The 27,669-nt window shown below is 37.6% G+C and overlaps 1 protein-coding gene across 2 annotated transcripts in view; it reads right to left on the bottom strand.

Annotated features, from left to right (window-relative positions):
• Positions 1-27,669, bottom strand: part of cylda (cylindromatosis (turban tumor syndrome), a) — a 58,288-nt gene that overhangs the window by 18,551 nt on the left and 12,068 nt on the right. For both annotated transcript variants that reach the window (XM_056233843.1, XM_056233844.1), the window contains exons 2-4: positions 10,761-11,397; positions 10,154-10,459; positions 4,569-4,674 (exon numbers count right to left, since the gene is read on the bottom strand). In XM_056233843.1, coding sequence (XP_056089818.1) covers positions 4,569-4,674; positions 10,154-10,459; positions 10,761-11,252 — 904 coding nt within the window. In that variant the 5' untranslated portion in view covers positions 11,253-11,397. The remainder of the gene's footprint in view (positions 1-4,568; positions 4,675-10,153; positions 10,460-10,760; positions 11,398-27,669) is intronic.

The raw sequence follows: 27,669 nt of genomic DNA, 5'->3' as shown, positions 1-27,669 counted from the left end.
CACCCTTGCAACTTTGGGCCGGCGAGCCGCCGGCCTCAGTGTTAGGAAGTATCGTGTGTGATATCAGGTCTCGCGAGGTAACGAATTGCTTTACGGCAAAAAACAGATCTGATAAAATTCTGATAAAATGAACATCAAACAGAAATAACCCGGCGCCGTATACATGTGGTGTTGGGCGCGCACAGCTCTTAAAGGGGCCATACCTTATTTCCACTCGTTACAGCGTCCATCCTACTGAACAGGTACCGGTGTACAGGGGGAGGGGATCCGGCCGTGAGTGCGAGCCATCTCTGCGTGAGTGCTATTCACGACAGTTCAAGTACTCGACAGCAGGGCTCCAGACTAACTTTTTTCACCTCCGTCCTGAAACCGTCCTGATAAACAATTTGAACCGTCCTAAAGTGAATGTCAACCGTCCCAAAATAAAAATGTTGTTTCTGTACTTTATTATCATCTATAGTTGTTAGTCACATAATAAAAACACCATTAAAGTGTTTATGATATATATTATAATATTTAGTTAGCTCCATTCAAAGTAGTTATCTGTAAATAGGTAAAAAAACAATAAAAAATAAATAAAAAATAAAAGGAGTTAAATGCTTTTTTGTATTCATGCAGAACAAATCTTTTTTTTTTCCCTTTTTTATTTTTTACATGGTTGGATTAAACAATAACAAATAAATACTGGTGACTACTTCTCAAAGTGGTAATGTGTCATAGCTGATCATCTGGAAATGTGTTATTAAGAGAAAGGGCTTTAAAAAGTGTAATATGACTTCTCTAGAACACAGAATTTGGGGAAAAAATCGGTGTCTCCGTCTCAGTCTTTGTACTGACTGAGGTCTTTGTGCCGGAGAAAACATTAACCTGTTAATATGAATGATTTTAAAGTTTGAACATGCAATACAGATACAGATTTAACTACTGTGACTTAAAAAAAATATCTTACAATTAAATAAAACCACTTTTCCTAGAATAGAACAGTCTTCTTTCCAATTAATGATATATGCATTCTTTTTAACTTGCATACATCATTCTTTATTTTTTCAAGCAGCAGACATATTTATTTGTATGAATTAAATATAATGAATCCTTATTAAAGCTATTAACGAGCAGTGAATGATTTTCTCTTTTTCTTTTGTTGCTTGATCAATATTAAGGACACAGACCGCATTAGGTTTATTGCCCACTGTCACTTTAAGACGTCGGATCATGTCCAATGACATGCTGATCCAAATCCACTGATGCACATCCGATACATAACCGACCTAGTTTAAGTTAATACTCTCCAAAACGGACATTTAGACATAATGTTGTGTGTGTTTTGTCCATTCAGACACGAAAGAGAGCTCAATTCAGTCCTCGCGTGCTGTGTGTCTATGGCTGGACGCTTCGGTCGTGTGTGCGCACAGAAAACCGCACCGAATAGAGCTTTTTTTTTGCGTCGTCACTCTTATTCAGATATATGTGCGGTCTACTCATTCTCCCAGACGTTTACATGTTTTAACGTTTTATGAGACATGCAGTGCATGCCAACTCGTGTGCCGCTGGGTAGATAAGGACGTTAATACAAAAACATCTACCACAAACGCAGGACATCTCTGACTGGATCTCTTCCTAAATCGTCACTATCTAACATTTTTGTCTATTTTTTATTCATTGAATATCCGTTGTTTAACCAGCGCAACATATTTGCGATGTCATTAAGCCATTTGATAGATGTACCGCGGAACAAGTCTCCGGGTGAGTAGCCGGCCAGTGATAGTAACTATAGTAACAGCATGAGAAGACGCGCTCCGTTGTAGTCAGCGCTTGGTCGGTTAATTTTGGCATTTGGCATAAGTAAGTTAGCCTAATAGGCTAGTAATAAATGAACACACATACAAAAATGTTTTTCGTCCTGTAGGCGTCCTGGAAAATGTTTCTGTTCGTCCTAAACACATTTTCTATCGTCCCCAGGACGATAGGACGCCGTTAGTCTCGAGCCCTGCTCGACAGCGACTCTAGGGGTCTCTGTTTGACAAAAACGGAATTCCTTAGGAAATACTTAGTGCTGCTTTAAGTGTGGGTTATATTTCAGGATTCTTTACCATAGCAAAGTCTCTGAGATCCTGACACATTGTACTTCTGAGACTCCAGGTAGGTTGCCGTTGGCAACTGGAGACTAAAGGGTTCCTGGTGGTTTCACATCTAATGCTTCACCTTAATTCCTTTTCTTTTTGCAGTTAACATGTATTTTCTTTTTGGTCTGTTTTTGTATGACCCTGCTGAATCAATGAGCTTTTTGCTGTCCATTGGTTACGCCTTAATTTAGCAATTTCTACTGTTGCATTGGTATTACAATTACAAAGTACTATTACTGACCTATAAAGCCCTAAATGGTTTAGCTCCTGTGTATTTAATGGACCTTCTATCGCCCTACAATCCATCGCGTTCTTTAAGATCACTAAATTCGAGGCTTCTAGTCATTCCTAGGATATCTAAGTCCACTAAAGGAGGGAGGGCGTTCTCACATTTAGCTCCTAAACTCTGGAATAGCCTTCCTGATATTGTTCGAGGCTCTGACTCGCTGTCCCAGTTTAAAACTAGATTAAAGACGCATCTCTTTAGCCAAGCATTTACATAATGCTTACCTTTTATAATACTGCTGAATCAGATCAAATGCATTTAATACTACAAAACTTGAAGAGACTGTAGGTTATCTGTATAGGTTGCATAGTATTTACAGTCATTACGTTCCTGTGTATTGCGTGAATGACGGGTGGTTGGGCAGATATTGTGTTGCGGTAGGTAGTATGCCATACGGAACCGTTGTCCACTGAAACTGCCTATTCACGCACCAGTGGGGCTCGACAGCCTTAGTCAACGGGTTGGCGCGTATGGTTGGGTTGCGGAGAGATTGTGAGATTGTGGTTAGGTCTCAGCAGCAGGAGGGACGTAGAGGTCAGTAAGCAAGGCGGAGTTGAGTGGGGGACGGAGGGGGGTGATTTTGGGACGCAAGAGTCACTGTCTTCATGTTTTGTCTTTTACGCCTGTGTTATGGAAATCATCATTATGAACAGCAGCTACGCTAATTATTTTCCCTTTGCTTTTCTGCTGTTATCTCGGGACGCGAGTCCCGAGAAAATGGCGTTCGTCAGCTCCAGTTTGTATCCAGCCTCTCACGGAGACTTCAGATGCTCCAATCACAAAGCCTATGAAGTGACGACTCAACACGGGCGATATGGACTCTCTATGGTGGACGGCACTGATCCTCAACAACTCGTCTTAAGACCGGGGTGCATACTTGGACTTCCAAAAATACTCTAAATGTTCCGATCCAATCTGACTTGTAATGCTGCCCGAATCATGCACTGTTCCTTCGTTGGCCAGAGGAGAACTGGCCCCTGACTGAGTCTGGTTTCTCCCAAGGTTTTTTTCTCCATTCTGTCACCTGATGGAGTTTTGGTTCCTTGCCACTGTTGCCTTGGCTTTTGGCTTGCTTAGTTGGGGACATTTAATATTCAATAATATTATTGATCTGCCTTACTTAAGGTGGACGTTGACGCAATTTCTTTTAGAAACAAACTTTGTTATATTGTTTTCATGTTATCACTGTGAAGCGCTTTGATACAATCTGTATTGTAAAAAGCGCTATATAAATAAAGGTGACTTGACTTGACTATTGCATTTTTTCTCATGGGCATTTCATATTTTTTTACTTTTTAGTGCGAGTTAAATCTCTTTTTTTTGGCCCATTTTTCTGAAAAGGAAACCTGCTTAATAATTATGCACACCTGAATATAAGGCGAAAATGTATACCGGTAGTAGTTAAGATTAATGTGGTTTTGAATTGGTAAAATGTGCTTGAAAAAAATATGATCAGAATATCAACTTGCATAATAATTATGCACGCACTGTATATAAATCGCATACAGTATCACACATAGAGCCGCGGGCTATACCCTGGTAACTGCGTTAAATATCCCTTTAGTTTTACAGATTGAATAAGGAAGAGTGGTAGCTTTAAGACATTAACAACCAAGACATCTTGCCCACACACATAAACATGCACACAAACAAACAAATCATTAAATAGAGAGAACAAAGAGAGCTCCACACACTCCACTCACAAAAACAAGACCTTTAGACAAAAGAGCTTCTGTTTCCTGAAAGTTAACATGACTCACACACACACACACACACACGCGCGTGCGCTTTCTGACAACAAATATTTAGCCTACACCCTGACTTGAAGTCTAAAACACACAATGAAATATCTATATCTATAAACAATAACTCGAAAGAAAAGCAATTTAATAAACTATACATTTTAAAATAAATGTAATGAATTATTTTTACTTTTAAAATTAATTTAATATTTTATAAAAAAAAAAAATCTTGTCCTATGATTTTTATATTCATAGGTACTTAACATCCAAGGTACTTGTTGTAAAACTTTGCATCTGAGGTGCTCAAACTCAATCTAGAAACAAATAGTACAACTAAAACCAGGTTTCTAGCAGCAAGTAACCACACTAAAAGCCAGAATAAAATCCAATACAGAAGTATGAAGTGAGAACCCTTACCTGGCATCACATCACAGACCGGGACGAGACGGGTGTGTTCAAGACTAGCAAAATTACACAGCTGTTTACCGTCGATGATCCCATCCCAGTCTCCAATGGGATTGTCCTGAGGGCGAGAGGTACAGCACCCTATTACTGCACCTGACCTAGATCATCTCACAAGCATTCACAGCTACAACACTGTAATTTCCACCTCAAAATAAACAATTTCCAAACAAAAGTTGGCCTGTCTCTATCTTCAACTGCGTTCATTTTCTGACCCAGACAGGACCCATTTCACTAACTGAGAGCTGTAATTCTCCAATGGCTACACTACACAACCTACACTATCATCAGAATGACTGATGTATCTGAAGTCTAAATTCACACCCTTCACATGCCAGATCTCCACTGTTTTCGGTTTTAATTTATATTTCTAATGTATAGCCCTTTCCTTGATACTATTTTATGCATCTACTCGACCAAATAAAGCCAAACTTGTCATCAAATCTTATTCAAATACAGCACTTAACTTACAAAATAGATACAAACATATCAAATCTAATCTATACAATCTATTATTAAAGACCAATAGCAAACTAAAAGTAATAAAACTCCTCAAAACCTAAATGCTATTCACATCATTTAGATCTCAGTGATAGCAAGTCCAGCTGAGCTCTGCTGAAAGAGCAGTAGGAGCTTAACAGAAGAGAGAGAAACAAAGGGTGAAAAGAGGAGAACAGTGGAATGGCGTGTGTTGGTTGTGTCTTGTGTGAGCATTTGGCAGCACGCCATCATGGTGGTCACACAGAGCAAACTGAGCTGTCTCTACATTTCTCCTTCAATCCATCCCTCCAATCAGAGGTTTTTTATCTTATAAAGTCTCTAATACTCTGCATTTTGTTTATCAAAATTACAATAAAAACAGTTATATGGTGAAATATTATTAGATTTTAAAATAACTTTTTCATTGTAATATATCTTAAAATGATGATTTATTCCTGTTATGGAAAAGCTGAGATCTCGGCCTCCATTACTCCAGTCTTCAGTGTCACATGATCCTTCAGAATCATTCTAATTTGCTGATTTTGTGCTCAGGAAACAACCAAGATTCTTTAAAAAGAAACAGCATTAATTTGAAATAGCAATCTTTTGTAACATTAGAAATGTATGGAAGCCCGTTTCTGCCGCAGTTGAGTAAAAAAAAAAGATTATCTAAGTCATAATAATGAGAAACTTTCTCGTAATTGTGACTTAGTTTCTCATTATATTGAGAAACTTTCTCATAATGATGACTTAGTATCTCATAATAATGAGAAATTTTCTCATAATGACTTAACATCTCATAATTATGGAAGCCCATTCCTATGGAAGCCCATTCCCGCCACATAAGAAAAAAAAATAGAGCATTCTTAAGTCATAATTATGACATAAAAAGTCGAATTTATGACTTACTAAATCGAAAGTATGACTTTCAAAGTCATAAGTATGAGATACAAAGTCAAAATTTTGACATACTAAGTCGAAATTATGACTTACTAAAACGAAATTATGACTTACTAAATCGAAATTATGACTTTAAAAGTCTTAAGTATGAGATAAAAGTCGAAATTTTGACATGCCAAATCGAAATTATGAGATTAAAAAAATCGAAATTATGACTTTAAAAATCGAAATTATGACTTTCCGACTGGCACCCTCATTGTTCTGACGCGACCCGACACATGATGAGTTATGAACAGATTAAGGAGTATTTCACCTCTGCACTGCAAAGATGGATTTTGATTGAATGAATGAATTTGACTGGTAACAGTGGTACTGTATAATTATTGTATAATTAAGTATTTTATACTATAAATAAGTATAATTACTGTATGTTAGTATTTGACATAAAAGGTGATGCATAACTCTAAATAAGTTTAGAAAGTATGCCCATATATAGGTGAAAATGCCCCTGGAAATCAATTTAAGGTGGCAAATATTGCCCCTTAATTAAAAAAATAATTTCTGTCACTGCTGTGAACTGACCACTGCATAGAATATGAAAAATATGAATATCTTTGTGAGTCAGCTGTCAACAGGCCTAAACCAGCCATGGCACCAGCACAAAAACACAATCAGTAAAATATCATCTAATTATTATCAACAAAACGTTGAAAATATTGAGATGTATTTTTGTCAATATTGCACACCCCTAATGTACGTTATTAATTTTGATTTCTTCAGGTCTTAAAAAGCCTTAAATTTGACTTTAAAAAGTGTGCAGGAACCCTGTAAACGGTTAGACGTAGTTACCTAGCAAGTCAGTTGTTTTCAGTAAATGAATTAATAAGCTTCTTGGTCCCCATTGCTTTTGCTCTATTGTTCTCACCAAAATAAAGAGAAAGAAGGACATCATGTCAATTTCAGTTACTGTGACGGACTAATACTGAATATGTAATGCAAACGTAAAAATATAATGGAAATGCAAATACATTGTTGAATGATGATAATAAACATGGTATTTTGCCTGTTAATGCCTGCAGTGCAGTGCAGAAAATGATATGACAACAATAAGATCTAAATCTGGCCCCTCTAACAGTACAACTGGCCCCAGCTTGGCCCCCCCAGTTGAAATGGTCTAGAACCGCCACTGGAAATAGTCCTTAATCTGTTCATAATTCATCATGTGTCGGGTCGCATCAGAACAATGAGAGTGCCAGTCGGAAAGTCATAATTTCGATTTTTAAAGTCATAATTTCTATTTTTTTAATCTCATAATTTCGATTTGACATGTCAAAATTTCGACTTTTTATCTCATACTTATAACTTTTAATGTCAAAATTTCGATTTAGTAAGTCCTAATTTCGATTTAGTATGTCATAATTTCGATTTAGTAAATCATAATTTCTACTTAGTATGTCAAAATTTTGACTTTGTATCTCATATTTATGACTTTTAAAGTCATAATTTCGATTTAGTAAGTCATGAATTCGACTTTTTATGTCATAATTATGACTTAAGAATGCTCGAATTTTTTTCTTATGTGGCGGGAATGGGCTTCCATACATAATAAAGAGAAACTTTCTCGTAATAATGACTTAACATCTCGTAATAATGAGAAACTTTCTCGTAATAATGACTTAACATCTCATAATAATGAGAAACTTTCTCGTAATAATGACTAAACATCTCGTAATAATGAGAAACTTTCTCGTAATAATGACTTAACATCTCATAATAATGAGAAACTTTCTCGTAATAATGACTTAAAATCTCATAATAATGAGAAACTTTCTCGTAATAATGACTTAACATCTCGTAATAATGAGAAACTTTCTCGTAATAATGACTTAACATCTCGTAATAATGAGAAACTTTCTCGTAATAATGACTTAACATCTCGTAATAATGAGAAACTTTCTCGTAATAATGACTTAACATCTCGTAATAATGAGAAACTTTCTCGTAATAATGACTTATTTTCTCGCACTTCTACGCATGCGCAAAGCAGCAGAGCAGAAGGAAGTGCCACGCTAGCAACATCCGCTGGTCAAAGCCGTGTAAACGCATCACAGCAAACATGGCACGCTCTGCAAAACAGTTGTTTTCATTAAAGTCAGTGTGATCTACGGAGTGGAATCTGTAGTATCATTAAATAACATCAATTAAAAATAAAAAATAAAAATGTACATGCGCGCGAAAAGGTGTGAAAGTGGAATGCAGAAGCAGGACGGTTACCATGGTAACGAAGGACGCCTGTGCACACTGATGAAATTGTGTTACATGAACTTACAAAACTATCTGATTAAAGTTGGAATATTACATTTATTCGTTAAGTTTAAGTGTAACATCTTCATAAAATATATGGGTATATGTGTTATAACACGTATTTTGCGGTAGCGTCTAGGATATTTGATGTGCAGGTGGAAGATTTCAACAGGCTACAGAAATCACCTTTAAGATGTTTATGACTTTGGAGACATTTACACATAAGTGGGCAGTGGAATGGGGGACAACGCAAGGTCTTGAGACGTGTTTTTAAACGCTGAACTCCTTTTCAATTGAGCGCTGCTTTTTTAATACGCCGTGTCATGCGCGATATGCTGCAAAAAAGCAACGAAAAAGCGCGTTCTGTATGAACGGACCCTTATGCAAAAACAAAACTGTTTGAAAATATGTTTGTACAGATTTCCAGATGAACAGATTTGGAAAGGTGTGCTGTCTTATCATTCCTCCATCTATTTGAAATCCATGGATCACCCTTATGTGTTGCTGCTTTATACACACAAATACAAATGAATATTACAAATGAATAAAAGACTATCTAGTATAAAAGCCCGTCTCATATACTGATCATTTATTAATGTTATTCACTGTGGAATGTGCCATGTTTGCTGTGATGCGTTGAAGTGCGAGAAAATAAGTCATTATAACGAGAAAGTTTCTCATTATTACGAGATGTTAAGTCATTATTACGAGAAAGTTTCTCATTATTATGAGATGTTAAGTCATTATTACGAGAAAGTTTCTCATTATTACGAGATGTTAAGTCATTATTACGAGAAAGTTTCTCATTATTATGAGATGTTAAGTCATTATTACGAGAAAGTTTCTCATTATTACGAGATGTTAAGTCATTATTACGAGAAAGTTTCTCATTATTATGAGATGTTAAGTCATTATTACGAGAAAGTTTCTCATTATTAGGAGATGTTAAGTCATTATTACGAGAAAGTTTCTCATTATTATGAGATGTTAAGTCATTATTATGAGAAAAGTTCTCATTATAATAAGATACTAAGTCATTATTATGAGAAACTTTCTCAATATAATGAGAAACTAAGTCATAATTATGAGAAACTTTCTCATTATTATGACTTACAGAATTATATTTTTTTACTCAACTGTGGCGGAAACGGGCTTTCATAGAAATGTGTTTACAGTCGCTTTTAATCAATTTAATGTGTCCTTGCTGAATAAAAGTATTATTTCTTCCGAAAAACAATTTATTACCAACACTAAACTTTTGCGTACGGTACAGTATGGCATACGGTGGCGTATTTTATCATGTATTTTATATTTTTATAGGCTGACATTACTGTTTGTTTCTTTTTGTTTTTTGTTTGTTTGTTTTGGAGGGGGGTGGTCTGCATCAGTTGACAGTGGATATTTATTTGTTCATGCTCATTTCTCCTATTTTTAGGTTACCTTTGCCATCATCTAACACTCACTTAAAGTTAATCTTTAAACACACTAATACATTAATAAAACTGTTAAATGTAATCTTTATCAAATCTCAGAATGAATATCCATTTTCTGTACATTATAATGTGATGCCTGTAGTATGTAACATTTAAAATTACTGAGTTTAGGTTTCAGGGATTTATTTATTTAGACCAAAAATAATTTAAAAAATGTATCGGTTATCAGACAAAATGTATTGCATAAGCCAGAATTTGTATTCCTTGTATTTTAATAATAATAATAAACTTCACATAAAAAGCACCTTCTAAAATATCTGATCTACCTGAAAAAATACATATCTTAATGCAAATGCTAATATTAAACTGTAACTTTGCAGCTAAGAACAGTTATTCATCATCTGACCAGTCTAATTAATTTACCATATCAACACCAACGTAGTATCCAAGACTCTCGTTGCCAGGCAGTAAGTCACAGAAGATAACAGTGCCCCGTTCCGGGCCGTCCCGTGTCTGCACCAACACTCGAGAGTTGATCTCCAGTGGTGGTACTTCGCCTTCCACTTCCGGGTCATTATCCTCTAGCGTCACACGATCCACCTCCAGGTCCTCATCTTCCCAGAGCTCAAGTTTATCCAGTGCAACGAAGACACCACATTCATCTTCACAACGAAACAGCTGCTGACCCTGATAAGAACCCTCTGTGAAACCTTGACCCCGGCCCTCCTCCTGAAAGACAGAAAGGTTTTCAGAGGATAAAAAGACATTGCATACACCAATCCAGTCATAAGAACTCACATAAATAATGTCACAAATTTGCCATATGAACAAAGGTTATTGTTGATGTGTGAAGTTCGAGTCTGGCCTTCACCCACACAACAGCCTACCGGCTGTAGTTATGTTCGTTCAAATCTTCCAGCTGAGCCCTGGAGACAAATGCAGCTTTGTCCTGTAATGATCACACGCTCAAGGGCTGAACCCAAAACAAAACCAGACAAACAACGCAAACAAGACAAACAGCATTGCTCACCAGTAACTCAACACCAAACCAGATACCACTCAGCGCCCGGTCAGGCAGCAGAGCTCCTTTAAAGCGGACCACGCCTGGAAGGGGCTCATCCCCGGACCTCAGCTGCACTCGGACTTTTGATCCACAATTGATGTCATGGGCCCTGTCCAGGCGCGCTCTGTTGCACAGCAGACTGTAACGCTCTTCGCAGTTGGTGATGGGGAACAGCAGCTCCGCCAGCTTCTCCTCCAGCTCCAACACGTCCCGTTCATCCACGCTCACCACCACATTGGTCTGGTCCAGGATGCGTAGGCTGCGCTTACCCTTGCTGGGAGGGATCGTGCGACCAAGGCTGTTACGTTCCTGACAGGCCTGACCAAGGCTGCCGCGTGGGATGCGCTGAGTCTTTTGACCTGGCTTTTCCACGGTGCACTCCTTCACCACAATGTAGAAACGCCAGTCGTCCCGGAAACTGCCAGCAGGCTTCTCCTGGCTCCATAGCGCAGAGCTCATGGCTGCATAGCAGGAGTGGGTTGAAGATGACAGGAACACACGTCGAAGGTCAGAGGGTCGTGAGGGGTCAGTGGGACCAGGAAGAGGGAGCTTTCATGACCTTTTCAATGGGAAAGGGATAGATGGATTGAACGGACATAAAGAGCTGTAAAAAGAGAAAGTGGACATTTAATAAACAGAGAAAGTATAGAGGTTTAAGAATGAGGTTGGTCTTGTTTTTTGTTTTGTTTTTGCCTGTTTCAGATCTTGAGTAAGTTTTAGGATGCCCCCGACTAAATATTTTCTAGTCAACTAGTAGAGCTGCACGATTCAAACACCCACACAATCTTATTCCTAAATGACAATTTTATTGCTATGTCTATTAAACATTTGACAAGTACGATCACAGTGAAACACAGCGTTGCCGCTGACTCAGAGAGAGTTGTCATGTACAGGTATGAAACAGCTTCAGAAACATAAACCACACAGTATAATTATTTCTCTGTTACAAATAGTTCAAATTATCACAAAAGTACTAGAATAAAAGTTTATAGTTCAGATATAAACAATGTCTACAGTAGCGATCAAAATAGAGTAAATCACCTTTTGAAAGTAACTTGAAGCTTCAAATAAAGATTGTATCGTTTACATCATTACACCCGTAGTTGGTGAAAAGTGACTGTTAATAAAATGTATTTGTCACTGAATCATTAATTCAAGATATTCCTTCAAAAACACTGATTCATCCAGTAATGAATGAAACAAGTGAAGTCTTTATGAGTGACTCAATGAATCATTCATTTAAAGCTGCAGTCCGTAGCTTTTTTGGGGTTAAAAATTATCCAATACATATTTGAGAAAATACATAACCAGCCAGTGTTCAAAACTCTCTGCTTGCCGTAGCTCGATTCAAAGCGGTAAGCTTGTAATAATGTTTTTAATTCCAGTGGTACTGGTGGATTTCCGCGGGAGATTCGAGCATGTCTTTGCGTCATTACGTCACATCTGTACACATAAAGAAGGAAGGCTTGTTCGACTTGAACCAGCGCTGCACAGACCGATCGGTGAATGACATCAAAATACCGCGAGAGCGATTAGAGAGCAGACAGCTCTGCATGCCTTTCAATCGCTCTCACGTTACTTTGATGTCATAAACCGATTGGTCTGTGCAGCGCTGGTTCAAGTCGAACAAGCCTGGAGTCTCAGCTAGTAGGCTATATTGATTATGAGGATGTTGGAGGTGGAGATTTATAGCCTTTTCTCACAGCACTTGATATAATTAAACGTATCAATTTGATGGCGGATCCAGAAAGGTGCAAACGACAATCACCAGTGACAACAGATTCACCCGCTGTAAAGCAAAAGACTTCGTTCGGACTTTACAGAAAAAAAGAGACTGCAACCGGACCCATGCGAAAATAAGGATACATATCGGAAGGACATTACATGTAGTCACGCAATGCTGACGTTGTTAACATTAACAATTTGAGAACAAAGTATAATTTGCACGGTTTTGCGTGATATGATAAGCTATTGTTAGATTTAATCAGCGCGATTTACTGCAATGTCAGAACCAGAACAAAAGTGGATGTTTCTTACTTGTTCAGATGACATTTTCCGGTGAAAATTCTTATGTTGGTCATACTTCCAAAAAGAATAATCTGTGATTCTGAATGCCAGTATCCACACCGGCGCGGTGATTGACAGCCTCACAGTCTCCTCAAACAATGTGTTCATCCGCGCTGTGCCGTGTCGAAGTACAACTCACGTAAAGTTGATAACTCCGCGAATAACTGCGATTGCAGATTTGAACAGAGATGGCGACAAAGAGGAAAAACTGCGGACTGCAGCTTTAAACAATTTTTTATTTTTATTTTAAAGTTCAAATTAACTCGATATATTTTTTAAATAGACTGCAGCAGAAAACATTTCGTCAGAACCTCTAGAAAATTATGTTATTTTGTTCAGTTGTCTATTCAGAATTGTGGGAGTATTGTGATCTCTATTGTAAAAAAAATAAAAAAAATATGTGATTCTCAATTTAACCTGAATTATGTAGCTCTATCGACTAGTAGTTGTTAATTTAAGCAGCAAAGAAGAAAGAATATTATATATATATATATATATATATATATATATATAACATTGCTAACCTTTTGTACATTGGGTCAATGACGTGACAGGTCATTTTTTTTGTCCAAAGGCCTTAATAATATTTTAAATATATATATATGACATCCAAAGTATGCAAGGTAGTACAACTTGATCTCTTTTATTGAATCCAAAAGGTTTAAATTATATTTTACTACATATAAAGGTATTTTAAAGATTTTGAAGTGTCAAAAGGTCATTCGGTTTTACCGTCTGAAGGCCAATACAGCCATTTCGTTTGTGATTAAAATATCTTCAAATGTAATAAATTTATATCTTTTTTATTTTGGCATGATTTTATTACATTATATATCAACATAGTGCAAAATGGTATTAAAATTATGTGTAGAAGTCATTGCTTTGTTATGAGAAAGAATGTCCGGAAAAATGAATTTCATTGATGTCATTCAGAGTAACCTACATAAAGGCACCATTTTGGATAAAGTCATGCGGTCAATATCATGTGACAGGATGTGATATCATTCAGACCATAGACATAATAAATACATAGACGCCCTATTGGCCGCTTTGGAACGTTGCTGCGATACGTCAACGCGTCCGCCATTTTGCGGAGGGCAAGACTGCACTGTAATCTAATGCAAGTAAACGGTGAGCTAGGGTTTTTCTGGATAAAAACAAAAACAAATTACATTTATCAACTGATTTCAGTGGTTTGTACGTGGTGTACAAAAAGTTCCATCTCTAGTTATTTAAAATCTCGATAGTTAGACTTATAAAAAAAAAATGTAATAATCTTTTGTCAAAGCTCAGGCTTGTCATGTAGGCTATCTGGCTTTTTATTCTTGGATAAGAATTGTGAAGATATAATTAAAGTTTTAGATAAATTAAATAAAGTTTTCTTATTGTGGAAAAAGCATTTTCTGTGATTGAACGGATTTTAGCAATAACAAAGATAACTGATGGATCCTTTATGATAATACATATTTTATGGTACAACTATGCAATGCAAATAGTAAATATAAGATAAAGTGAGAAGTAATAGTAAATAGTTTAGTCAATAAAATAACAAACAGTATACGGCAAATAAAATAGTAATGAATAGTATAATTATATAATATCATAAGTACATAATATAATAATACAAATATTGATCATAGCATATAGTTTATGTATAATACTATAACAATGGAATAATAAATATCAATTACAGTATATAGACAATAAAAAATAATAAGTTAAATGGTGACTATGAATAATACAATCATTTAACAGCATAGCTGTAATAGATTGATAATTGCAAGTGGTATAATATTACAATAATAATAATAACAGCCAATACAATGTAAAATCAATTGCAGAATAATATAGACAATACGAAAAAAATATTAAACATAATATTGATCATTAAACTGACATTTAACAAAGATTTGTGTCATTTTATTTTATATAGGCCTACATACAGTGAAGAGAATGTATATAAAATAATTTATATATTTTAAAATATTCCTACATAGGATAAAATAAAATGTCACAACCCTGTCTCTTTTTGTGAGACCAAAGATCGCCCGTTAGATATACACAAGACGAATTATACCTCATGTTTAACCACTAGACTAGAGACATCAGAGCCAGCGGCAAACGTCAGAAGCACTAGCCGAGGTACGGCTGTTCCAGGCGGGGTAGACGAGCGCTGAGCGCCAGGTGAACGCCTGAATCTCACAACTCTGAAAACGTCAGATCAAATTTTTAAATAGGCGCTATCTTTATAAATAAACCACAGACTACAATTTTGCGCCTTTTCTCCTCTGAACGTTACTATTACTAATTATATCATGACCAAATACAACCATAAACAAATGTTCAGTCTTGCTTGTGAAAGATAATTCCTCGAGACCTGTTTTCAATTGTGTGGCGATTTGTACAGCCCCAAGCAGCACACGAAACAGGCATTTTCCTCAATTATCGTTATGAGAATGAGAAAGTTGCCCTCCGCAATATGGCGGCGCCGTTGACGTACGCTCCACCGGCCAATAGGGCGTCTATGTATTTATTATGTCTATGATTCAGACACCTGCAAAGGACCCCATGGTCATGAAGCTAAGTAAGTAACTCACTCTAACTATTTGAAAAACTCACTTGCTTATACGCATGTCCCGAAATATCAGGTCATTTGGTACAACCGCTATAAAACATGAAACATTTTGTAATATTTTAAAAACTTGTACTAAATATAAAATATTTGATTGTCTTTTTGCTAGCTATCTAGCCAGCTAACTAGCTAGCTAGCTAGATATGAGCCTGTAGCATTGTTTGAAAATATTGTCATTCGGTTTTACCAAAAGTGTCATTCGGTAATACCGAAAATATGGTTGTACCGAATGACAGCAATGTATGTAGGTCATATTTGTACATATCTGGAATAAATAAATACAACATTTTATTAATAGGAAATGTGCAGAGTATATTATTGCATCATTTTGACCAAATTTTACTTTTGCAGATCAAATAAGGAAAAAGCAGCTCGCTATTGGGAAAGGATCAAAGCTGATCCTGTTAAAAAAGAAGAGATACTTGCCAAAAGAAGAGAAAAGTATAATTTGTTTTTATTATTTATATTATTTCATTATTATTATTATTATTACTATTATTATAATACTATATAGTAGTAATTGCATCATAACACTTACAATGCATACAATAGGCTCTATTTTGTATTTAGTAACTAAAGAAAACTGAGTGATTAACAGGAACACCTGCCAATATTAAATTTTTATTAGTAGTAGTAGTAGTAGTAGTAGTAGTAGTAGTGGTATAGTTTTCTTTTTGTTTTTAGTTACCAAAGAAGAAAACTCAGTGTCAAAAAATAACAAGTGTCAATTGATGAAATTGGCCAAAAGGATCAAGAAAAAAGGATTCTTATATGGATGAGGGCAAAACAGAAGCAGAGAGAGAAGTTGAGGACCATAAACAATATACTGAACCTGAACCCAGAGTCTTTAAATGTGACACCTGACATCCCAGTGGATGAAGTGCCACAGGAACCACATTTGGCATCAGACCCTGACAAAATCTTCTACTTTAAATAAGACGTGCATACAACCACAGAGCCAGAACCTCTAAATTCACGGTCCTCAAGATTATGCTCCAAACAGGATGACTTTGATGAATATATAGCATCTAACAATCTAATCTAAATGTTTAACAATTTAAACATTTGTTCCAAGAACAATTACATGCTTCAATGTTTTAATTACTTTAATATCATTAACAATATGAGTTGTATGTAAATATGTTGGTTCCAATAACAATAAAATCAAGTGTAGCGTCAGTTCTGGCAGGTCACGTTAGTCAATCTCGCCTCAGTGACTCTCAGCTGATCCACGTCTACCTATAGAAATACGACTCCTATCACTGTATATATATATAAGCTCCTTCGGTATTATCAGCATTCTCAAATTATATTGTACATTAAAATATTGAATGAATGATATCTGCAATACATTCATGTTGGTTCTGTTCTGTTTACCCTAAGGATGCATGGATGCGCAGGGAATTCTCGCCCAGAACAGAACCATACCGCCAATCCAAACTGTATGCTAATTGTCAGTTGTATTTGATGATAGTGGTCCTGACAGAAATCTTTTCATGTTTGATGTACTTACATTACATTAATATTATATTAATAAAATGTGCCTTTGTAACTATGTTTGTCTGTGTATTGTCTTAAATATTGTCAAGGGCAGCAGACATAGTCATTCGGTATAACCAGCCTTGGTCATTCGGTAAAACCGATATATAGTAAATATTTAAATAGAATATTATTATTTTTAATAACTAAAGGAACAACAATAATACAAATATAAAGCAGATTAGGCTTTTTTTCTACATTTCCCCTTTTCTAATTTCCCTGTGCAATGTTTTACTTTAATATGTAGGACGGTTTAGAGTAGTCCAATAAAATGAGATTTATGAGATCTGTGGTAAGGTTATTTTAGATTTATTCTGTGGTACACAATATAGCCTGGTTTACACCAGACCATTCTCAGTTGTAACTGAGTTATGGTCTGGCAAAGCGTCGACAAATCATTTCCAGAGGGGCGTCACCAACGGACATCGCGGATAGACCTAAAACCAATCAGAGCGATGAAGGAGATGACGTATGCAGAGCGGCAGAAACATCTCCGAGTGTTGTTCTTTGCTCGGTTTTTAACAAAAAGGAAACATTCAAATCACGTAAAACAGAAGCGATAGCTGATTCGAACGAGTGATGTTCGACGGCGGCATCCATCTTTGTAATGTAGGCTACAAAATCCGCTTCAAAATCCCAGCGCTGTCGTCATCGTGTAAAGCCCGCCCCAACGTTTCTGATTGGTGCCTCGATTTCGACGGATTGGAAATGGGCTTGAATGAGCTCTTTGCCAGACTAACTTTCAGAGCAAATCTAAATTTGCCGGAAGTTGTCTGGGTTTTCCCAGGCTACACTATATATTCAATATCTCAACATCAATTTCAAATCAGGTTTTTTCATGAATAATTATCTGCAAATTAATACTTTTAGAAATATTCATGGTTAAACCGAATGACTTTTTTTGGTGACAAATTTTGTTCATCTTGTAAAAAAATGACATTTACCACATAATCTCATTGTTAACACTTAGTAAAAGTAAAAAATGGTTTCAAAATTAATCATATCTCCATTAGATTTTTTTACACTTTTAAAAACCTTATCCGTCAATGACCCATTACAGAGAAATACTAAACCATAATAATGAGCCTTCAAAATATTTATTATATTAATTAATAATAATAACATATTATAAGCGCACACATAAATCTTGCGACAACAGTAATGATTATGAGTGTGTCGGGAAAAAAACAGAAAGGAGACTGTCTAAACATTTAAAAAATGTATTAATGAACTAGTGTTTCCTGAATCAGTGTCAGCTGCAAAGAGAAAGTTGACAATGTTGACTCGTCATCTCTGCAGTATAGTGGATGTGACTACAGAAAGAAATGCAAAACATACAAACATTTATATCAGCAGTAATAGTAATCTGGTTGACACTGCAACATAGTAGGTGGTGGTATTTCTCCACCCGTCACTTAATGGAAAAAAGACGACAACACAGTGTGTAGGTTTCACTGTGAAACAAAATCTTGTCAAAGGAGACTTCAGACAAAAGTGAGACGCTCTGCCTGCTGCAGCTTAAAAATGTGAGCTCGCCATTCTGTAATAAAGATGTGGTATTAACACCCCAGTCAGCAAGAAGCGCTGATCAACAGCAAGTTCTTTTTGTATGCATTTGTACAGTTCGGGTGACGGATAGCTAACAGATCAGAGAAAATGCATGAAGTGACCAAGTGTAAATAGGGCCTTTCGTCTAGAACAATTAGCTTTTTTTAATTAGCTTGATCAGCCAGAAATACATAGGCCTAGTTTTTTTGTTTTGTTTTGCAGTTTTTGCACGATTTGAGCTAAAGAAGTCAATTTATTATACCATTGTTGTAAGATTGTATTCCTGATTTCAAATATGTTATTGAGATACAATGTTGACAAACAGTTATGTCGATTTTGTCTTTCTCAAGGGGATAAATAGGAACGGTAATTGCATGCTGGAAATAGCTGTCTGGGGATGTTACAATTATGGTCGCCGAGTGAACTCTCATGCCTTAAAGGGACTTTGGTACCCTTCGTGTTGCCACTTAAAATTACCAGCTCTGACCAATCCTTCCTGCTCCCCTCTAAGGAACTTGCAGTGGCCCACTAGCATTTGCCATATTATTAACATAATTAGCAACTGCAAGGCCATGGCTGGGGACATTCGTCTACTACAGTTGTGCCTAAACGAGCTTAAAATGCAGTCGTTTAACATGAGGTTAAAGAATATGAGAATTGCTCAATATCAAATGTTGTCGACATCTTTTAGGACATTGATGCTAAACAATGTGCCATCGGTTTCATTTGATTAAAGGTGACCTATAGTTCAAAATTGAATTTACCTTGGTATAGTCAAATAACAAGAGTTCAGTGCATGGACATGACATAGAGTGAATCTCAAACTGGACTGTTTTCGCGTTCTCATTTAATTCACGTTTATGAAAAACACCCCTGAAAAACGGTCGGTTCTCCACACAATACCGACTGTGACGCAATAGTCGGGATCATTAATATGTACGCCTCCAAATATTTGCATAATGCCAGCCCTCAATGCCAGGCGGAACTGCGCAGCCGAAGCATGGCAGTTGCTCAGTGTGGATGTTCACATGAACACAAAAGTATTTTTTAGTTCCTTCATCTGAGCCTCTGAAGAAACAATGGGTTAATTTTATTTTCTCTGGAAATTTTCAAACATTTCACCGACGACTGTTTCCTCAACTTGGGCCAATACAGAGCTGGCCTCGGATCGAGCTACCAAGCAACACTTTCTGATGTGTAATTGTTCAAGTTCAGACAGGTAATCTTTCTCTCAAAATCGTTCAATACTGTTTATGCATCAGTAAGTCAAGCCAGTGACTAAAATATCAGCTTCACATCGTTTCTTTTAGTAGGATGAAAATAATCGTATTTAATTTGTGAACAAATTATATACAGAAAGCGATCAAAGAACAATCTTTCCACACAGCGCGAGTTTATCTGGACACTTGCCAAACTCGTTATGAAATCAATGACGCACGTTACTGCACAACGAAGCTCTTACTGTATTTACATCATCGTGTTTGCATTGGTGAAAGCAGAGAGAGTGCAGAAACTGCTTTGCAATGATAAGATCTTCATTCTCGCGATCAACACACTGTCATCTGCTCAATGCTCATCACGGCAACATTTTATGTGATGGGAATAGATCTAAATACTTTAAAAACATCTCACGATTCGTTAATCTCGATAGCTGTTATAGTAAAAACGTATAATAGCAGTAGTAAAAGTATTCGGGAGAGAGTTTCACATGTAATGCGTAGCTATTTCATATGCAAGCATGTCAGCCAATCACAGCAGTGGCCGCGGTTACACTGAATCCCACAGCAGACACGCCCCTTTAAACAGAGTGTTCAAATCAGAGGCTAAAAGCAGGCTAGGAAAAATGCCATTTATTTCTAAATTATGATTATTTTTTATCTAAAAAACATACTAACATTATAAGGGTAACCCAGGAAACATTATAAAATAAAAAATAAAAACATTCTAGGGCACCTTTAATGTTCCCATGTTTTAAATAAGCAAAAAAAAGCAGACACAGATGACTTATGACAACTATTTTAAATGTAATTAATGCAAATTAAATGAATTGTGTAAAATGTAATACACATCCCCTGATACAGAGTACTTTGACCATGGTTCTGTTCTTAACTAACACAAAGCTAAATCAGTCTCTCATACACTACATCATAGGCTACAGGCTACAACCAGCTACAGATACTGATGATTGTTCAGTAACTTACAATCATGTAGCAAGTCATGCATTGCATTAAAGTTCGCATGCAGCTGAACATCCCCATAAAATCGCTAATCAGAATCACTATTAGATTATAACGGGTTCTATGTGTTTTTTTGCGATGTGTCGCGCCTTTCGCATCCAGTGTAGACAGAGTGTAACCTGCCAGTTTACACCAATGAGACTAGAATCAACAGTGTATGATTTCCATATCAATGGGTGCTTCTCATTTCTAATTTGTGCATCCTCGTTTCCTTTCCTCGCATCTCAGGTCCACCACCCTCCAAGAAATGGAGTAACCCCAGAGTGCAGTCTGGACGATGGGGCGGGGCGACACATTTAGGCAGGGCGACACGTGTTGCTCCACCCACACCCGATTTTATTGGTTTATAATACAGCAATCTTATTGGTGTAGACGCTTGAGGCATGAGCATGCGCATTCCTTTATGTAGGAGTCTATGGTACGAGTTTATGAATGATATACGATGCTGTTTGGCCGTACTATAGACATATTAAGTGATAACCATGGCGATTTCAGTATATTTCAGTCATATTGTAAGCTTTAAAGGGCCCCTATTATGGATTTTTGAAAATGACCTTTCATGTAGTGTGTAACATAGCTCTAAGTGAATGAAAACATCCTGCATAGTTTTAAATCTTAAAGTGCACCGTATATTAAGTTATTGTCTTTCAAACCGAGTCGACTCTGAGTCAATGAGATGCTGTCTGCACACGCAAGGTCTCTCGCTCGCTTACCTCTCTGCCGTGCGCGCGCGCGGATTGGAGCACAATTCTGTCTCGCATGCACGCTCGCTCTAGATTACGGGATATTTTAACTAATTTGCGGTATAACTAGTCGATCACGAGTGGCTCAACAGGTAGATCTATAGATAAATTCATCTTTCAGGCATTTGACCGACCGGGTTGAAACTTCAGCGTGAGAAATCGGGGGTGTGGCGTGAAGCCCAATTTATACTTCTGCGTCGACCTCCCGCCGTAGCTACGTCGTAGGCTGTGTGTAGCGCGCATACCCTGACGTGCACCTCTCCAAAAATGTAACAACGCGTCAATTCTACGCGGACGCAAGCGCTGTGATTGGTCTGCTAGAACCCCTCCTTCGGGTTTGACATGTTCCCTCTGCGTGCATCAACGCGGACAACAACGCAGAAGTATAAATTAAAACCAACGCCTAGTCTACAGCGTAGAGGCTCCGGCGTAGGTCCGACGCAGAAGTATAAATCAGCCTTGAGAGCGTGAGAATTGGGTCAATTGACCTATGGCTAAGCCACGCCCCCTCCACTCACTCGGACAAACAGCCAACATTCGGTGACAGGCGCTGTCACAGTAGGAGACATTTCACAGGAGGCAATTGATGATTTTTGGAGACAGAAAGATTATATATCATCTCGAAGTCACCAAAAGGGCCTTAACTATTCATTGGAGGGTTATATTAATAATTTTATTGTTGAGAAAGTCGATGAAAAGCTTCAGCTCCAGGCAAAAATTTACAGGTCACAGTGTAAACGTGATAAACGTACCAGACAACAAGATAGAGGATCAGCATTGTTCATGCACTGCATTATTTACATGAATCATTCAGCCCAACATTGCTAACATTTGTTCAACGGTTCGGTTAATCTCGGTTATTTAAAGATACGTTAATGAAGCTAAGTGACATGATGTACAACGCAGCTAGAAGCTAACGTCAACGTTTTCTAATGTTAGGCTAACGTTAGCCTAACGTTACGTTAGAGATGTTAAAGATAACGTTCAAATACGTTGTTGACTTAGAACAGATGTAGACATTGTTTAATTTATCCATGTTTAGTTGGTGTTGTGGTCTACCGCATAACTTTATCTCGGTTGAGATGTGGCTTGGGAAAGGGTAAAAAATACATACCGTCGCCCTGCCTCTCGGGATACCTAGTGCCGGAGTTGCATGTACCCCATGCACACCGTTTTACCATTTTAAACTTAAAATGACAAGAAAAACAGGGTCCCAAATTAACTTTTTGGCTCACCTGCCACTGGGACTGGTAGATGAAAAAATCCACCAGCCAAGCATATTTTTTACCGGCCAAAATAATAAACAGCCTTTTTGTGTCACATATACATTAATTTATATATAGGCTATATTTAAACATTTTTGTCATATTTCTGGTCTATTATTTTCCATTTTTACTTTTATTTACACACATATTACACAATTTACACACATTAAAATAATATTTTTGTGGTGGTGCCTATATGAAAATAGTTCTGTACAAATTAAATGTATATTTAATAAAATATATGCAATAATATATTATAATTATTTAAAAAAAAATATTTAGTTTTACGCTGACTATTTTTTTTTTACTCCATTTACTCTGACTGATCCGATCAGGAACTGAAGGACTGGAATTAAATATCAGTTGTTTTAACCATTCATTAAAATGAATCGGTTCAAATGAGTCATTAGTTCGCGAATTGGACGTGTCATTATCGGATGTGTTCGCGTTGTGTGATTATCCCAGAAGCAAGGACCAGGCACGCCGACAGGGGGGGACAAACGGGTCTGTTGTCCCGGGCCCAGGGTAGGGAGGGGGGCCCAGAACTGGGCCCTCATTAAATTATGGAATAATTGTTAAAAAAATAAATAAAATAGGCATATTTGTTGAAAAAATATCTAATATTTGAGTTACATAAAAGCTTTTTATTCGTTTTCTTCCTAATTGTCCTTGAAATTGTGGTCAAGAACCCCCCCCCCCCCCCCCCCCCCCCCAAACAAAAATGGTTTGGCCACTGATCGAAATATGATGTTGTCATTTGATTTGAAGTTCAGTAGGCTAACGTTACGCTCAAAATGTCCGGTCAGCACAAGTCCGGTGCTCAGAAAAGAAAAGAAAAGAGAAGAAGAAAATAGAGGCCTTCGAGATGTCCTAAACAAATATTTTTAAAAAGGTGGTGACGGTGAAGCTGGAACTAACGTTAGTAAAGTCAACGTAGAGCAAGGTAAGAAACAGCGCAGCCAACGTTTATGAGTGTTGTCAAAGACCCGGCACTTCGGTACCAAGTCGGTACAAATTTCTTTTTAAACGTCACGCCACGGTACCAGGTTTTCTCAAACCCGGGATGCGCGTGCATGCCCAAAGCGCGTGCAGTTGCGTCCTCTTCATAAAAGCGCTGAGACATGGCGACCGGCGGTGCTGCTGCTGTGGTGGCTGTAAATCCACTTGTTGATAAGAAAGGAGGAAAGAGCCACATATGGAAATATGTTGGATATTAGCTCATAATAGCGACGCGGCGCGCTCGTTTTTACAGGCGCGCCTAAGTTCATTGTTGCATAGCAACGACAGACGCCACGGGAGAGCAAACGCTTGTGGAAAGGAGAGAGCGGTGCGAACTGCGCTCTCCATGATGACGAGGAAGTATTAGCAAAGAATTCATTGATTTCTAGCCCTTGGATTAGCTTTACTACTATTTATGGAGATGAGAAATAAAAAGCCGGCTGAAATGCATCGTCATCATCGGTGAACAGATAATGGGTCAGATCCGAGTCTATTTTTGCTGCGCTGCTCATGCTTAAAAGTGAAAGCACACTTTTGATGGACAAAAAATAAATATGATTTCACACAAAAAGTGCCCAAAATGCACAGATTATGCATGTCTAGTGTGTTTTAACAAGAACTGCAGTAGGCTATGTCAGAAAAGAAAATGAAGACATTTATAGAAAATGTACCCATTTAAACGTGTTTTTATTATTCATTTTGGGTAAAAGTATATGGTGTTTTATAAAAATAAAAAAAATCGTGGGGGGGCCTCATCTAAGATGATCTTGTCCCGGGCCCAGGCAAGACTGTCAGCTGGCCTGGCAAGGACATCCCACAAGATTTGTGTCAACACAGAAAACACTGGATCACTGGATAGGTTTTTTCGTTTATTTAAAGTGTGGTTTATGTCAGCTGAATGTGCGGAACGCTTCAGAGAAGATAATGTATTTTAGCACAATTCACACCCAGCGGTAATTCAGGAAAAAATATATCCGAATGCTCCACATGAAACTATGGTCTTTCGACCTTTTACCATCGTGTCGATTTATTTTGAATAATATGTGACAAGGAGAGAGAGCAAGACGGCGCTAAGAGAAAGAGTGCGTGCGCGCGACCGGGGCTCTCTCTCTGCTCGTGCTTCAGTTGTGCCCTGTCACACGCACTACTGTCGTCTGTTACTCACAGATCAAATAAGACTATGGCGGGACAAAAATTCGCTTTGGAGCAGGAGGAGCATCGATAAGAGGACTCGTTAACGTTAACTCGTTACATTACTATTTTGGTATGAACATTCACCCGCCCGTGGGGCGGATAGCCTTTTGAGATTTACTCGCCAAACGGAAAATCTACCCGCATTTGGCGCTTGGCGGGTGTTAATTTCGGACCCTGAAGAAAAAACATAAAAACGAATGAAAACTGACTAACTGCAATGCATTTCAATGGACGTGGAAGCAGAGAATGTCCGAGTGTATTGGGTTAGCTATGCGCACTGTGATTGGCTCATCGCGTTTGGGGGCGTGGCTTAGCCATAGGTCAATTGCGTGAGTCTCACGCTGAATGCGTGAGAGTTGGCAGCCCTATCACAGCAGTATCATCCTAAACTTTTGCTGTGTTCCCTTTATTTTACTGACGACTGCTTCTAAAATCTCGGAGTTCAATGCAGGATTCGCACACCGCTTGCTCTTGAACGATGGTGTTCAAAAAACTTAGTTTTGAGTTTTATATTGTGTAGGTCTCCTGCTAACTGGCTAACTCACATTATCACTGTCTTACTGAAATACTTCTGCTAATCAGTTGTGGGCCACTATTACCTAAAACTGTGTCTATTAATGCAGATGTCGTTCTCAATACTTTTGAGGAAATATTTGTTTTACCAACGTTTGTTACATCAGATCATTCACTGTAGAGCTCGGCTAATGTACATTGCATAACAGTTAACTACATGTACTGTTATCGATACAGTTTCCGCAATATATTAGAAAAATACTCGGAAAATAAATTAGTACAACTAAAATAATCGGTTTGTTGATGGACATGCACTTGTCAGTGCTGATGGTGAGGAATTACAGTTGCAACATATTATAATGTACCTCAAACTGGGTACCGCTAGTGTATCACTGAGAAACGTCCTGCTCGAGTCGTCCTTGCGATGGAGGTTCGGGTTGAACAACTAGCTCTTCCAGTGTTTAATCATTGGACTCGCGCTCGCATTGATATGGTCAAAACGACGTGATTGTTCGTTACTGTGTTTAGTTACAGCAAAGAGTATAGAAGAACGTTCTTTGGTTACAGTGTAGGAAGCCTCAGGACCATGGACAAGCATCAGGAAAAATCCATGCTGACGACGTTGTTACAGCAAAGGGCGTTTTTGTTTTCGACGTGTGCGCTGTACACGGTAGGCCAATCACAACAGACTGAGCTGTCTGGCCAATCAGAGCAGAGTAGCTCGCGGAAAGGAGGGATTTAAGGCCTCATTATGCTTCTGCGTCAACTCCACGGCGTAGCTACGCCGTAACTCCTACGGCGTCGTGGCCGTTTTATGGTTCTGCGTCAGGTTGCGTTGCATCGCGGTGCATTTCACACCAGAACGCTAGGGGGGTGTGTGCTTCGCGAATCTCTTTGCTAGTTTGTTTTGGTTCCGTGCGCCGGTTCCGCTTTCGTTTCCATTACCCTTCAAATTGCACGAATTGAAAACGCACAATGGAACCACGTCCATTTCGCATAAACTCCCGTTTATCGCAAAAAAGATTTTACGCTCGCATGAGGAGGTTTTTCAGGCAATTCGAAAAAGGAATATTTAGCAAAACTGCAATGGAAGGTTTTGCGCATTTACAGTCACTTGACTTAGAAGACGCGGTGTGTTTGGGGTCCGTGTCCGCAAATAATAATAATAATTATCATCATTATTATAACATTTATTAGGCTACATATATAGAAGACGCTTTTATCCAAAAAAGGAACAAAGCAATTCGTCACATCTCATTCAAAATACAGGTTGGACAATAATAATACGGGGCTAAGATTATCAGAAATAAACACAAGATTTTGACGCATATCCAAGTGTTTGTGCGGAGCGCGCACTGGATGGCAGGGATAGGCGCGCTGGCGCGAACACTTGCATTTACCTATCAACAGTGGAAACAACTTAAAATACTCTATCATTTCTGGTCATACAGAAAATAATAATACATTATTCGCAACTACTTTTATTTGCGTAAACTCACAATAACAAGAAAGCGTTGTGGTTTTGTAAAATAAAATAAAACAATCAGGCGCGCTTTCATGGTCTCCGTGAACTGAAGCGCGAGAACTGAAACAAAATAAAGCCTATAGGGTAAAGCTTGAAATGTCCACTTTAAAACGAACAAATTCGAATCGAAAGCTAATACCTTCTGATTATGTAGGCTAATCCGTATGAAAGGTGCATTTCTCTCTAAAGGTGCATCCGGAGATGGAGATATGTTTTTAGCCGACATTGATTTATTAAACAATAGTTTATTTATAAACAATTAAAATGCCTCGTTATTTTTTCAGACACATTTATTATAGCCTATAACTCACCTATACATCCCCTTTCTGTAGGCTGTGGTTATGGTCTTCTCATTCAGCACTGCGGGGAAAATATAATTTCCAGGTTCTAATTTGGCCTTAGAAAACCAGTAAAATCTACATTTTTTCCATATTAATTTGTGAATATTTTAAATGTTAAATAGCAAAATGATAAAGGAGCAAAAAATCAAAAACAAATAGGCTATCTTAAAATTCGTCGATATTTTTATTTTTTATTTTTTTTGCGCAGCATTTGGTGTACAGTTCAAATTAAAATGTTGGTGTTTAACTTTGCGTTTTAAAAATACAACAACC

This window comes from Rhinichthys klamathensis, unplaced genomic scaffold, assembly GCF_029890125.1.
Source record: "Rhinichthys klamathensis goyatoka isolate OS25496 unplaced genomic scaffold, OSU_Roscu_1.1 h1tg000378l_1, whole genome shotgun sequence".
In the NCBI taxonomy this organism is placed as follows: Eukaryota; Metazoa; Chordata; class Actinopteri; order Cypriniformes; family Leuciscidae; genus Rhinichthys; species Rhinichthys klamathensis.
The sequence above is the reverse complement of the archived record's forward strand: the minus strand, read 5'-3'. Positions and strand labels throughout refer to the sequence as shown.